Source organism: Drosophila eugracilis, unplaced genomic scaffold (genome assembly GCF_018153835.1).
Source record: "Drosophila eugracilis isolate 14026-0451.02 unplaced genomic scaffold, ASM1815383v1 contig_1765, whole genome shotgun sequence".
NCBI classification, from domain to species: domain Eukaryota; kingdom Metazoa; phylum Arthropoda; class Insecta; order Diptera; family Drosophilidae; genus Drosophila; species Drosophila eugracilis.
The window spans coordinates 1575619-1589672 of record NW_024572605.1 but is presented as its reverse complement, the minus strand read 5'-3'; the positions used below and the strand labels follow the sequence as shown (position 1 = coordinate 1589672).

Here is a 14054-nt window from a genome sequence, read left to right as displayed (position 1 = left end):
AAAGAGATCTAGAGAGTGAGTATAACAACCCTGTCTATAATAAGTTATGAGTACTTGGCTTGAAAAATAAAATCAAAATAAACAGCTGAAAATAAGATTCATATTCAAATTGTATAGCCTTATAAAAATATCCTTTAAATGGTGTGTTTTTACTTATTAAATTTTAAAAGTTATTTTAATAAAAAAATCTCTGGATGACTTCTGATATCTTATATTGTAGCTATAAGAACCGTATTTACTAGCTATATTGTCATCCCTGCCCACAGAGAAACAGCTGTCAGCTGTTTGCGGCATGAGGTTACGTCTTCTCTGATTACGAAAAGTGTTCAAAATTAGTTTTAAACCTCTTCTGAATTAAAAAGAAATATAAAATGTCGAACAGCCACTTGTTTTTGAAGTCTGGCTTCCCCCGAGCTCCCCTTCAGAATGGACTGGGACGTTATGTTTGCCAGCTGCAGAGGATTACATTGAAGTTCTGCAAGAATAATGGATCCAGCAGAGGAATGCGGTACGGAATAACTCACTTTATTTTTTTTTTAGAATTATTAATTGATTGAAAAATTCTTCAGTGACTTCATTGAGAACCACTTGGTGGACTTTGCCAAGGAGAATCCCGGTATTGTGGTATACGTGAAGCCAAGACGTCATCGAACGCCAGTTTTGGTGGGAGAGTATTGTGAGAATTCAAAACCTTTGGTATTCCGTTGAAATTAAAGATGTTTTACAAAACACATTAATTATTTCTAGTGAACGGCGAACGAGAATGGCTGAGCTGCAGGAACAACACCCAAGAGGAGATCTCCAAGTGGATCGACCTTCTAAAGACACAAAACGGCAGCTCAAGTTCCCTGCGTCTTCGCAAAATGTGGCACACAGACGTGCCCTCTATCCAGGGTCCATGGACTCCGTTCCTCCTGCGTTCTCCAGAAGCCCAAGCCCAGGTGTATCCCAGTGAAGAGGCATCCAAGCCACTTGATACCCCTCAAACCGCCACCGAGAAGCTTATCGAACTTTTCCGACAGCAAAAACTGGAAGCTGGCGAGGAAGGCCACGATGTTCTCAGCAAAAAGCGGGCTGAGTGATTAAATTTAAGACTTTTTGGTAATTGTTGCTTTTATTTTTATAGTCAACATAGTTTTGTTGGTAAACAAATAAATATTTAAAATCTAGACGACTAAAATTGTGCTTTCTCCGCTTGAAATATCGAACTAGAAGTTATACAAAAATTCGAACAACTTATTGTCCCCTACGCGTGGTTTCCGTTCAGATAGTTTCGATATGTTTCGGGTACATGGAATATCATTGTGGGAGTATCATAAATAATCCTTAAGGTTACTGACCCCTTTGAGGTTTGGAATACATAGAGAAATACAAATAGATGTGTGAAACTGGCTCTCAGACGAAAGGAGCCGAGGGGCAAACAGGTTCTGGTGACAACTTAGCATAAACAACTTAGCATGGACTAACGCTTACAGGTGATTTAGGTGATTTCGATCGGCAACGATCAGTTAAGTACGAAGAAGGGTGACTAAGACGGTGTATTCAGCGAATTGCGATTGGATACAGCGAGTTATAGAGTATCAAAAAGTAGACCACGAATAATTGCTTATGTGCTGAAGTATTTCCCATTTAACACTTAGACTTACACATATAAAGTTACTTTCACACGTACAATCAACGACTTACACACCGATAAAAGCATTTTGCTCGAGTTTACAATTTCCGTTTGGTGAATTCCTTTGGCGAAATGCATTTGGTTCTTCCTAATTATTACTATATAGACCTTGAGTACACAAATGTTAACGTTGTCATCAAAACAATCAATACGGACGTCTTTACACTTTTGATATTGTTGTCAATGGTATATCACTAGTTAAGCTAAATTAAACTCTTGTTTAAACACATGTCTTTTCCCTTTCTTTCCCAGCTGTCCCCCTGCTGTCGCTGCTGTTCCATATCCATTTCTATATTTAGATTTGTATTTTGGTGTTGGTGGGTGAGCTTTTAAGCAAGCGTTTTCCATTCGCAACTAGCTATTGGCTGCTTTTTGGTTTTGATAGCCTTTCTTTCATAGCACGCAATGACAGCTCAGTTCGTTAGTTGGATCTCCTCAGATGTCGCCCGTTTCCATGGCAGCATTAATGTCGGCCACAATTTTTCCCATCACGTCGCGGTAGGGCGAATCTGATCTGAAAGCTGTTTCTAGTAGCGCCTCCTCGCCGAAGAAATCGAATACTTCGTCGATGCGACCCAGCGATTTCTCTGTAAGATGCGGTTGCACAATCGACTTCAGTGCCTCTTGCGACTCGGCTATAGACTTTTGCAGGTAGGCCAGGTCGAAGGTGAAGTCCACTTCGTAAAATGATATGATGGAAAGCTGGGTGTTCTGCAAGAAAATACAATTCAATTAATACAGATTTTTGAGTGACTTTTTTCTTTTTCTAAAAATGTAAAATTTAAAATCATTTGTTTTTATGATCTTAAAATATACCTAAATAGATTAAACCTTACCTGAAACTTTTTCTTGAAGTTCTCTGCTTTCTGCAGCTCCTCCTCGCTAAACTGATTATTCCGATGCAAAACCCCGATCTTAATAACGATCTTGATGATGTTCTTTATCAGCTTCTCCGCCTTAGCCTTGTTCCCAGTGTGCATCTTGCAGAGCCTGTACAGGTTGTCCAGTAGCGAGGCCGTTGTTCCATCAATGAACGTCTTGGCGATGTTTTTAGTGGCCATGCGTGAGAGGATTTTCTTCTGCGCTCGCAGCCCGATATCGTGCGACTTGAAGACATTGTCAGCCATGACTAAAGCGGAAGGGAGGGGTGTAATTCAGATTCAGACATTATTATCGCTGCATATTCATTCAAATAACCATTGTGATGAAGCAATTCGAGCAACTTGAGCTACCCAAACAAAACGGAGAAACATCTGAGCAACCAATGAAAACTGAAAACTAAAAACTGAATACTGGCAACTGAAAAGCAAGCAACTTCGCACTTTTAAGTGTTTTACCTTCCAAGTTCCAGTAGTCGACGCTCCAGAGCAGCAGACATTGTCGAAGCCCTGCTACCGACATCGTTGCTATATATCACACATATATTACACCGATTCCAAAACGCAAGCATTGATAAGGGAATTACAAATATAGATACAGAAACATGAATGATTGGGCAACGTTCATCAACACCGTATCTTTAGATAAAGAAAGACTGATTCTTTCTTCGCTACGGGTGTTTTGTGTTTCTTTGTGTTTGAAGTGGAGTGGGTAATAAAACACTCCATCTCTACTAACTTTATCTATGACTCATTTTAAAATACATTTACCTCAAATGAAATAAAAAAAAACCTATTTATTTTTAATTTTAATTATTCACATTGACTTTTTCTGTCTATTTATAATAATACGTTGTAGCTTTGTAAGTAATTGGAATTCTTTATCGTGCATTTGTCATCAGCTTCTTTTCGTAAAACTCGAATCCAATCATATTAACACATTCCGAGAAAAACGAATTGGGGTTATCATTAGCCACTGCGTCAAACACAAAAGCCATTTGCAGGAAGTTTGATATATAGAGTCTCTACCGTATTAATAATAGATGACCGACTGTGCCTCACTGACCGTATTTATAAGGTTGTTCTAACGGCCACGAAGCGCGTGTCGTACGTGTTGGAGCCTTAAATGGAAATGCGGCAGTTTTTCCAACTGTCCAAATAAGGAGTCTGAACCAGGGCTAGCGAACAATAGGATTGCTGTGAGGGATCCTCTGGCGGGTCAGCAGAGTTCAAGCTGCTAGATACATACATATACATATGTATGTGTTACCTACAACTGTATCCGACCAAAGTCGTAACTAAGCTTAATCTAGAGCAGGGCATCCCTGGCTGCTAATTTGACTAAGTGAATTCCAGTTCCAGTTAGATAACGTCTAGCAATATAAGCGTGTCATGACACGGACGGCTCCAAATGGTTAAGGTCACGCGAGTTGCAATAAAAGGAGGCCTATCCTAAAAAATGGGGGTGTGGCGGTGGCAGTGGGAGGACCTTCTCCAAGGACAACGGTGGAATGCGGAAGTGCGCTACAGCCAAAACAATTAGGCACTTGAGTTTGTTTGGCTAGTCGTTGGCAACTTTATTTGACCTCCTGCCCACCAAAGTTTTTGGGCTCCTGCATTTGCGTGTTTTGTTTTCCCGAAGGGGGTTTCTTTGCCTTCTGGGTGTTATTGATTGCAACAGGCATACCATATCCAAACCCTCCCCCAGAAAACAGGAATAGAAATCCAACTTTGGCGCTCTGCCCGCTCACCTGTGTTTTTGTTGCTGCAGTCCTTGAATTAAATCCTTGAGTCCTTCTTCCGTTTCTACGTGTGTATGTGTGTCCGTCTCTATATCCGTCGAACTTTCCAGGATTAGAACTCCTAGCACAAGCAACTAAAAAGGGGCGGCTGCATTTAAATGCGCAAATAGTTAACGATTTGCAGCGAAATTTATGCGCAACTTTGATTAAACATAAAACAAGTCAGCGAGAACAGCAACAAAAACAAAATATGACCCAGAGAGACCATGCACTAGAGGTCGGAAAATACCAATAATAGTTTGAAATATGTAAGAAGGTTTTGGTATAAAAAAAAGCGAAAATAAAAGAATTTCAGCTTATCAATATAACTACTAAAGAATAATATTATCTTTAAGACAACTAAAATAATTTGAAAACTTCAATAATTTACAAGCAGTTTTTTTAGTTATTTAACTTTTATAACTATTAAACCATCAAATTATATATATTATTATATAAAATTCTGCGTTTAATTGCTATAAATTTAAATACAAAAATACCGTTTCTCACGTTTTGGCGGGCTGATAAGGTACTTTCGCTCCAAATGATGTTTTTCACAAATTCAAACACAGTCACACTACCAAAAAGTCCAGCTGCGTCGTTGAAAAATATTTTCAATGCATCGTACGTTGTTTTATTTCAAAGGAAATATCAATTAAAATAGTTCAAAACGTTTAATTTAAGAAGCATTCGGCAAGCGGGTTGCAGGATGAATATATATAACAAATTGCGGGCCAGGGAGCACGGATACGGTGAGTTTTTCGGTTGGCGGGAGAATCTCACTTTTGGCGCTCGATTTTCCTGTGAGCAAGGTGTTGATTTTAAAAAGGGTTCCAAGCCCAAGTTATTACTTCTCCAGAAATTAAGCAGTTTACAGAGGATCGGTCATGAAAGTGAAGAAACGCAATATGTTGCTCCATTGGAAATTGCTGATCTTGCAGAAATTCTGTGAAAAAATATGAAGAGCCACGGCACTAGTTTCATGCTTTCGCTTCGTTTTTTTATCGTTTTAGCTAATGAAAGGACCTATGATTTTGCACTCCGGCGGCTTTCGGTAGCTAAGGAGGACAGTTGGCGAGGCATCGCCCCGGCAAACTACTGCCCGGACTTTAATCCGGAGCCGCCGATCTTCTCCGCCAAGTTCGCCAACTGCGATGGCTACCGGCACATCCTGGCGATTGCCAACGAAGACGGCAAGATCACGCTGCAGGACACTACACAAAGAAACCACCTGCCGGAGGAGCAGTCCCTCGTGGGACCCCAGTGCCACTACAATGCTGTTTTCGATTTGGAATGGGCCCCCGGCCAGATGCGCTTCGTCTCCGCCTCGGGAGATCACACGGCTAGGCTCTGGGAGGTGGCGGGCTCCGGCATCCGCGGCCTGAACTCCTATGTTGGTCACACCAGGTCCGTAAAATCGGCTGCTTTTAAACGGACCGATCCCGCTGTTTTTGCCACAGGCGGGCGTGATGGCGCCATCCTCATCTGGGACATCAGAGCAAACCTTAACATGGATCTAACGTCACGAGTCGACAACTGCATCTACAGTGGCCACACGGGCGGACCGGGTACTCCGGTTTCCCAACGAAAGCAGCGTACACGCACCCCTAAGATGGCAGGAGGAACCACCTCGAGCAGTATAACGGGCTTGGCCTTCCAGGACAACGACACGCTGATCTCCTGCGGCGCCGGTGATGGAGTCATAAAGGTGTGGGACTTGCGGCGGAACTACACGGCTTATAAAAAGGAACCGCTGCCCAGGCACAAGTTACCTTACGCCGGACACTCCACTTTCCGGGGATTCACTAATCTTATTGTGGATGCTTCGGGGTCGAGACTGTATGCCAATTGTATGGATAACACCATTTACTGCTATAACTTGGCTTCCTACTCACCTCGCCCGTTGGCATGCTACAAGGGTCTCCTAAACTCCACGTTCTACATCAAATCTTGCCTCAGCCCGGATGGAAAGTATCTGCTAAGCGGAAGCAGTGACGAGCGGGCTTACATCTGGAACCTGGAGCATGCCGAGGAGCCTTTAGTTGCTCTAGCTGGACACACGGTGGAAGTGACATGCGTGGCTTGGGGGTCCAGTCACGATTGCCCCATCGTCACCTGCAGTGATGATGCGCGACATAAGATTTGGAGGATTGGAGCCGATCTCGACGGCCTCAGTGAGGCGGAGCGCGCAGAAAAGTACCGTGGAACTGCCTCTTACGTCAGGGAATTCGGAAAAAAGGTTTCGGGTCCAGTTAGTGGAAATCACAAGTACAACCTGAGAGACCTGGAGTCCACGCCAAGATCACTTAAGCGTTTAATGGATCAAAACGAAAGAACACCTGGCTCTGTGGAAAAGACGACCACCAAACGTTCATTTTTAGAAATGCTGGGCGTAGCTGGCCAGGAGACAGATACCATAGATCAGCCCCAAAAGCGTGCCAAGCCGCTGGAGTCCCGTGGCAGACGGCTTTTTGGACCTTCCAGCCAGGAAACCACTTGCAAGCATATACAGCTTCAACCCATAAACGAAGAAGACGCCTCCCCAAGCAAACGACAAAAAGAGAATTCTGCGGCGGAAGATATCTCACCACTGCACAAGCTCCTCAACACGCCAGGTCATTCTCCTTTAAGTGAAAATGTGAACCACATGTATACCTCCCCGCCAACCACTTCAGCGGCAGCAGCAGCGGCCTCAGATGGAGCTAATCCACCGTCAATCTCTGCCATTATCTACTCGCCTACCTCCAATCTGCCCAACTACGTTGTGGACGGCGAGGCGCCCCACCTGGGCATTATGTCGCCTAAACGGAAGGCCAAGGAGAAGGTTGACTGGCTGACGAATATCCGAAAACAGAAGCTGATGAGTGGCAGGGCACATGTGACGCTAAGCGACAAGATCAGTGAGGAGCAGCATGCTGACGTTTTGGCATCACCGCGACTCCAGAGTCTTCGTCAATCCGAGTGCAGTCCCAGATTGCAGGCCACTCCCCGCAGGCGCATCTCACACACGGATGGCGGCGGTGGTACACCAGCAGGAAGCTCCTCCCATTCTCACTCAACTACCCAGCCTAGGACCCCAACCTCTAGTAGAAGAAATAGCGAGACGACGCTCCTGCGATTCTTCAGTATCCAGAGGAGCAGCAGTGTGCCGGCGGAAGAAACCACGACAGCGACAGCGGCTCCATCCTCCCCAAATTCTCCGGCAGTGACTGCTCCCACTGCCACATCCCTTAGCATGCGTACACCCACCACGGCGGTGGGCAGCGATTGACGCGAAGCCTCTAACTTTATTTTTACAGTCAAAGGGAGGTCACAGCACCATTATTGCACTTGTAGTTATAAGCGGACATTGTTTAAGTTATTTTATGTAGATAGTAGGTTGCATCTATCGCGGGACGAGTTGGTAACCAACTCCCCGCCATTTGTACAGCGCTCATACAAAAGACTAACGTACCCAAATAAAAGTAAATCAATTTTTAACTTCTGTTCTTTGTAATTTTCAAAGGTATTTAATGTACTTTTTTATTTCATTTTTTGTCATGACGAAAATGATTAAAGTGGCACTCGCGGTTAGAAAGTTCTCCCTCTACTGAACCTTCTTCTGCTGCTCCTTCTTGACCGCATTGTTCAAACGCATGGTCTGGATCAGTTGCTTGGCCACACCAACAAGTAGTAGGATGTGGGTGAAGTGCAGGGCAGCGCTGGAGAAATTCGTACTGGGATATGTGTTCCAGCAGTACTCGATGAGTCCCAGGATCAGAGTTCGCACTCCCAAAGAGTACGGCGTAGACCAGGTCAAGTAGGGCAGTGAGTGGAAGTACCAAACGTAGAATTGATAGTGCAAGGAGCGAGAGCAGGCCACGCCCACAAGGTTGCAGAGGAAGAATGGGAGCAGGGCCAGCTGAGTGCAGCGATCAAAGTGAATACCGTAGCGATCTGGTTCAGACTGTACAGGAGCTGGGGTTGCCTTTCCTCCAGATGCCTTTTGCAGGCTCTTCTCGAAGGCTTTCAGGAAGGACTGTTGCTCGGATGTGAACTGCTTCTGATCCTTGTCCTTTTCTGCCTTCTTCAGCTTTTTCTGAGCCTTCACATCACGATTCTGCTGCGCTATTTGGGGCTGCAGCTGATCCTCAACGCGGCGCAGGCGCACGTAGCTCTGAAAGAAGGTCCATGTGGGTTTGGCAAAAGCCAGGAGCAGCAGTAGATGTAGGCTCAAGAGCGACAGGTGGAAAGAACGGTTCTCGAAAAGTTCTCTGCTCAAAAACCGGTAGTTAACTGTCCACTTGTGCTCAAAGATGCGGCCTAAATCAAAACTTCCTCGCAGATACTCCACAGGATAAGTGACTAGGAAAGGAGCTCCCAGCAGTAGTTGTATCCCTCCACAAACGGCCAACTGCAGAATGGTCTTTAGAAGTCCCAGATTAGCCAAGTAGAAGAGGAAAAGAGCCGGAGCAAACAGTAGGATGTTCATCTTAACACCGACGGCAAAGCTGAAGAAGATGCTCCCGAAAGTCCATCGCCGATCCAGGAAGAGATTGAGTGAAGCATAGAGCAGCAACACTGCCACTGGATCATTGAAGAGCCGCAGCACGTAGATAGAGTGGATGCGGTACGAGGTGAACGCACTAAGCACCAGGACGTACGGCGGCACCTTCCGGCTCTTCGAGTATAACCTTAGCACCAGGGCCAGCTGGAGCAGGTAGATACCGGCAAAGATGTACTGCGCCAGACGGACATTTGTTCCGTGAGACGTCACGTAGTAGAGAACCGAGTAAATGTAAACGAATGCAGCAGGATACACAAGTGGACCGGTGTCTCCTGAGAATTAAAAAAAAAAACAGAATAAATATAATCTTCGATTTTGAAGTTTTTGGTTTCCCGCCCGTATTAAAAAATTAATTGTATTTTATTTTCGCTTGATGGTATTTTTTCATTAACAGCGCGGTCACACTGAACACCGAGCGAAGGTGCGAGCGAGAGAGAAACTTTCGTAGGGAAGCATGGAGGTTACGGCATGTTAGCTGAAAAACTGATACTTTTATGGAAAAATGATGATTTCGTGTAAAAATTTATTCGTATTCCGGCAACTGCCGGCGGTGCGCAGCTTTCTGGCTTCCACCGCCTGCTCCGCAACCAGTGCCACCGCCTACCGAAGCCTCTCCAGCGTTTGGAAACCGCCGCGGAGCACAAATCCGGTGAGGGAGACTTCAGCACGACGCCTGCACACCACGAGTAATCTATTCGGTAAGGACTACTATAAGACCCTTGGCGTGGCCAAGAACGCCAACGGCAAGGACATCAAAAAGGCCTACTATCAGCTAGCCAAGAAGTACCACCCGGATACGAACAAGGAGGATCCGGACGCGGGCCGCAAGTTCCAGGAAGTCTCCGAGGCCTACGAGGTTCTCAGTGATGAGCAAAAGCGCCGTGAGTACGATACCTATGGCCAAACGGCGGAGAACATGGGTCGCCAGGGCGGCGGATTCCCCGGAGGAGGTGCTGGAGGTTTTGGACCCGAGGGCTTCTCGCAGAGCTGGCAATTCCGCTCGAGCATCGACCCGGAGGAGCTGTTCCGTAAGATCTTCGGCGAGGGCAACTTCCGAACGAACAGCTTCGACGACTTTGCCGACTCTAAGTTCGGATACGGCCAGGCCCAAGAGATGGTGATGGACCTGTCTTTCGCCCAGGCTGCCCGTGGGGTCAACAAGGATGTGAACGTCAACGTGGTTGACCAGTGCCCCAAGTGCGCTGGCTCGAAGTGCGAGCCAGGCACCAAACCCGGTCGATGTCAGTACTGCAATGGGACCGGATTTGAGACCGTGTCAACGGGTCCATTCGTAATGCGTTCCACCTGTCGCTACTGCCAAGGTACCCGGCAGCACATCAAGTATCCGTGCAGCGAGTGCGAGGGCAAGGGACGCACGGTCCAGCGCAGGAAGGTCACTGTTCCCGTACCAGCTGGTATTGAGAACGGACAAACGGTGCGTATGCAGGTGGGCAGCAAGGAGTTGTTCGTCACCTTCCGCGTGGAGCGCAGCGACTACTTCCGGCGCGAAGGTGCCGATGTGCACACGGATGTGGCCATCTCCCTGGCCCAAGCGGTGCTTGGTGGCACTGTTCGTGTTCAAGGCGTCTACGAAGACCAGTGGATCAACGTGGAGTCGGGTACTTCGTCACATCACAAGATAATGCTACGCGGAAAAGGTCTGAAGCGGGTGAATGCCCACGGACACGGAGATCACTACGTGCACATCAAGATCGCGGTGCCTAACAGCCGAAAGCTGAACAAGGAGCAACGGGATCTGATCGAGGCTTACGCCGAGCTGGAGGAGGATACTCCCGGCCAGATCCACGGAATCACGAATCGCAAAGATGGCAGTAAGAAAGCAACGTAAATAATCTCCCATCTACCAATGCAATCTCTAAATGTACCTTGGAGTTTGAATTAGTAGTTGAAATATACGTGCGTTTTATGTGCGAGCTATGTTAAATGATGGGGTCTTTCTCTCTATCCAATCTGTCGTTGCAGCGCAGGAGCGAGTAAGGGGTCAGGAGCAGGAGAAGCTGCAGCCAGTTCAGAATCTTCCAAACCAGGAGAAGGACCAGCAGAAACAAAAAGCAAAGACCAGCGGACGGACCCAGAAGAAACCAAAGCGAAAGAAGACGGCGGATCAGGATCTGGACAAGGCGACGGCGGAGGCTTCATAAACAAAATCAAGTCCATGTTCAACTGACAGTGTTTGGCTACTGTTTGTTTAGTGTCTAAGTTAGCGCACGTTATTGTTGCTAAAGCTTAATCTAAGTTCGGGCGGGAACCGAGGGTATGTATTCCAAATACGAGTTGGTTCGAGATGAATAAACCAAATTGACCGTCAATCGAGCAAGTTCTGTGTTTATGAAAATGAAACCCCAAAAACTCTGATTTTTCAGCCATTTAAAAAGTAACTTGCATAAGTTGTTATAAAAAAAAAGGTTTAATCATTTTTAATGCAAACAAAAATCATGGGATTCTTTTATTTATATAACATTAAGACGTTGATAATTGAGATCATGTTTATCATTACTGTTATAAATCTCGGGAAAGGAGAGAAGATCTCAAATAGAAGCTAAGAAGTATCCAGAAAAACTGAAATTTAATTGGTTTAAAAGTTGCTATGCCATAAAAAACAAACAGAGTAATGCCAAGTAAACAAGAACAGGTGCAGGAAATGGGACACGAGAATTGGGTCACCTGTCGCCAAAAATAAACCCGGAACGGAACGGAAACTCACCGCGGAGCAGCGCGTAGTTGGTGGTGCCGTTGAGGAAGCCCTCGCACTCCTGCATGTAGGCCACCCAGTCGATTTCCGTATATGGAACCCTTTGGATGACCACCACGTTGATCACCGCCTCCGCGAGGAGAACAAACCATCCAACTATGGGCAAAGCGGCCGGCTCCAGCAGCAGGTACTTGAAGAACCGCACATTCAGGTATTTGTCCAGGATGGAGTCCACCAGAGTAGCAGATTTCTTACGCCGAACAGCCGGGCGGTGGCTGGCGGCCTTTGGCACTGCCATTTGTGTGATAACCGGCGAAAATTAATTAAAATTCAACTTAAATCGAACGCAACCAGGGTGGCACTATCAAAATCAGCTGTTGCGCCTCTAATCGATAACCGTCCAATTGGAATATATATCAATTGGTTGGGAATTTAAATTTATAGTACCAAAAACGAACACACTCAATTCTCGGACTGGCGCTAGCATTTCCGGCTATATTTGGAGTTGTAATATTAGTTAATTATAGAAGATAAAAATAGGGTGATTTATTAATATTAATATAAAAGAAATTACTTAATAAATAACCATCAAAGGCTTAACATCATTAAAGAAAAATATGCGACTTGTAAAAACTTTTACTTAAGCATCTATAAATTATTAGTAAACGCCAGGTGCCAATCCAGGATATCATTAATCTGCATGTATTTCTTTAGTTACTTGCGTCTTGTTTCCAAGCTTTGTATTACAACTGAAATGCTGGAAACGCAACGCAAAATGCAACGCAAGTGCAACGGAATGCCAATTATTTAGTTAAAATAAATTTTAAACAACTATTTTCTCCAAAGCCTTTCCACCGGCAATGAACATTTGCGATTTGAATGGCGCAATGTTGCTGATGTTGTAGGGCTCGCGGGCGGATTAAACCATAACATATATGAAAGTAATTAGCTGAATTCCAATGCATTGAATGCTTCTATTGGGTAGGAATGCCTGGGGCTAAGCTACCGGAATTGCAGGTGGGAATACGCAACAGGTAAAAAAACCAATCAGCTCATGGCCAATTTGCGAGGCAGATTAACGGCCATCGTTGTCGTCATCGGAATAGCAAATAGTGGACGGGTGTGGTGGTTAAAGTGGCCAGAGTGGGTGGTTTTTGGGTGGCTCTGGCGGTTTAACGCATCGCTGAGATGTATTTGCTAAGGGCAAACGTTGTAACACAAGCCAGGTGAAAGGGTCGCCGGTGTACTCATGCAAACGAAGCTCGTTTTACAACTGATATGGCGACTATACCGCAACCACACTTAACCCACCACCATGCTCATATCCTTCCAGGACCCAGAAACCACCAGGCAATTAAATACCAACCTACGGAAGCGAATGTTTCCCCGATTTCCCGGCCTTGTCTCGTTACCTATGTTTTTTCCGCGTTTCGTGATTCATTTATTGTGTCCACTGCACCGTGTTTGCTCAAAAAAGGAAAAGTTTTCCCTGCTGTCGCTTTTTCCCCTCATTTACCTTTCCAGTCATCCAGGTGAAACACTGATATGCCACCAATTATCAAAAAGGGGCAAACTGAAGCAAAAAAGAGATTTACGGGAATTTAGCCGAGTGTTCTTCGCGAATCGGAATTCAATAAACAATTTTTTGTCAGCGACATTTTTTGGAAAATCCGTTTGCAAATATTTTTGTTTGATATAAAAATTGCGATTTTTACTGTAAAATTTTTGACGTCTTGTTAATTTTTTAAGGATAAGTTTTATGATTTACTCTTTTGAAGGTATTAAATGTACGCAGTTTGCATACGAAGGACGCTTAATGACTACTGTCCGGAAGATTCCTGTTTAATTTTGTTTAATTTAAATTTGAAATACAAATTCCATAATATTTACCTTACAGATTTTTAAAATGTTTATTAATGAAAGATTTAACCATAATTTTAGTAAAAAGGAAAACAGAAGCTAAATGTTCTTATCAGTAAACAAAGAAGATAGAGGTAATAGATTAACAAGAGGGACTTCTGGAATTTGGCAAGGAATGTCATTTCGCTATATTAGATAATGGCTGCGTTCTTTTCTGGACCCTAACACTCAAATAAGTGTGAGCATATGCCTTTCATGTTTGTCGCTCCATCTTTGTGGGTCAATCGAGTCTGATGTTAGCTATCGCTTTATGAACTATAGAACTAAATCGGTCATTCCTTATCGGTCGCGTCGCCTTTGGTCGACACATACCAGAATACATATACAGTACATACACGCACATATCTACAGCCTCTAGCTTTGAGCTATTTTCTGTGTGAGTGAGAAAATTGTTTATTAATCAATAATAATAATAATCTACGGCACGCACACGGCTACATCGTATGTATTTCGGTATCGGCCCTGTTATCAGCCTGCTGCTGCTGCTGCTCCCATTACTGATAAGCGTTTTCCTCGGCGTTAATGCAAATCCTCAGCATTC

The 14054-nt window shown here is 44.8% G+C and overlaps 5 protein-coding genes across 9 annotated transcripts; 3 read left to right on the top strand and 2 right to left on the bottom strand.

Moving 5' to 3' along the window:
* The first annotated feature begins 277 nt into the window (after positions 1-277).
* On the top strand, positions 278-1169 carry LOC108109247 (39S ribosomal protein L43, mitochondrial). Its single transcript, XM_017217728.2, has 3 exons — positions 278-508; positions 570-676; positions 748-1169. Exons 1-3 carry the CDS (start codon positions 372-374, stop codon positions 1080-1082), a joined length of 579 nt encoding a protein of 192 aa, XP_017073217.1. The 5' UTR covers positions 278-371; the 3' UTR covers positions 1083-1169.
* LOC108109246 (tumor necrosis factor alpha-induced protein 8-like protein) lies at positions 1096-4559 on the bottom strand. Of its 2 annotated transcripts, XM_017217726.2 has the most exons (4): positions 4305-4559; positions 3013-3081; positions 2512-2804; positions 1096-2386 (listed from the first exon to the last, which is right to left on the bottom strand). In XM_017217726.2, the coding sequence occupies exons 2-4, from the start codon at positions 3074-3076 to the stop codon at positions 2111-2113; spliced, it is 633 nt and encodes a 210-aa protein (XP_017073215.1). In that variant the 5' UTR covers positions 3077-3081; positions 4305-4559; the 3' UTR covers positions 1096-2110. The 2 variants fall into 2 exon arrangements, with proteins under 2 accessions (XP_017073215.1, XP_017073216.1); XM_017217727.2 differs by lacking the exon at positions 3013-3081 and having other exon boundaries at positions 4305-4558.
* Positions 4560-4907: 348 nt separating this feature from the next.
* On the top strand, positions 4908-7814 carry LOC108109151 (protein lethal(2)denticleless). Its single transcript, XM_017217565.1, has 2 exons — positions 4908-5086; positions 5348-7814. Exons 1-2 carry the CDS (start codon positions 5044-5046, stop codon positions 7603-7605), a joined length of 2301 nt encoding a protein of 766 aa, XP_017073054.1. The 5' UTR covers positions 4908-5043; the 3' UTR covers positions 7606-7814.
* Positions 7815-7823: 9 nt separating this feature from the next.
* Positions 7824-12064, bottom strand: LOC108109153 (lethal(2)neighbour of tid protein). Its single transcript, XM_017217570.2, has 2 exons — positions 11606-12064; positions 7824-9152 (listed from the first exon to the last, which is right to left on the bottom strand). Exons 1-2 carry the CDS (start codon positions 11889-11891, stop codon positions 7921-7923), a joined length of 1518 nt encoding a protein of 505 aa, XP_017073059.1. The 5' UTR covers positions 11892-12064; the 3' UTR covers positions 7824-7920.
* On the top strand, positions 9293-11210 carry LOC108109152 (protein tumorous imaginal discs, mitochondrial). 4 transcript variants are annotated; one of them, XM_017217567.2, is made up of 2 exons: positions 9293-10712; positions 10869-11210. In XM_017217567.2, the coding sequence occupies exons 1-2, from the start codon at positions 9383-9385 to the stop codon at positions 11066-11068; spliced, it is 1530 nt and encodes a 509-aa protein (XP_017073056.1). In that variant the 5' UTR covers positions 9293-9382; the 3' UTR covers positions 11069-11210. The 4 variants fall into 4 exon arrangements, with proteins under 4 accessions (XP_017073056.1, XP_017073057.1, XP_017073055.1 ...); XM_017217568.2 differs by having other exon boundaries at positions 9294-10712; positions 10864-11210; XM_017217566.2 differs by having other exon boundaries at positions 9294-10725; positions 10864-11210.
* Positions 12065-14054: the final 1990 nt, after the last annotated feature.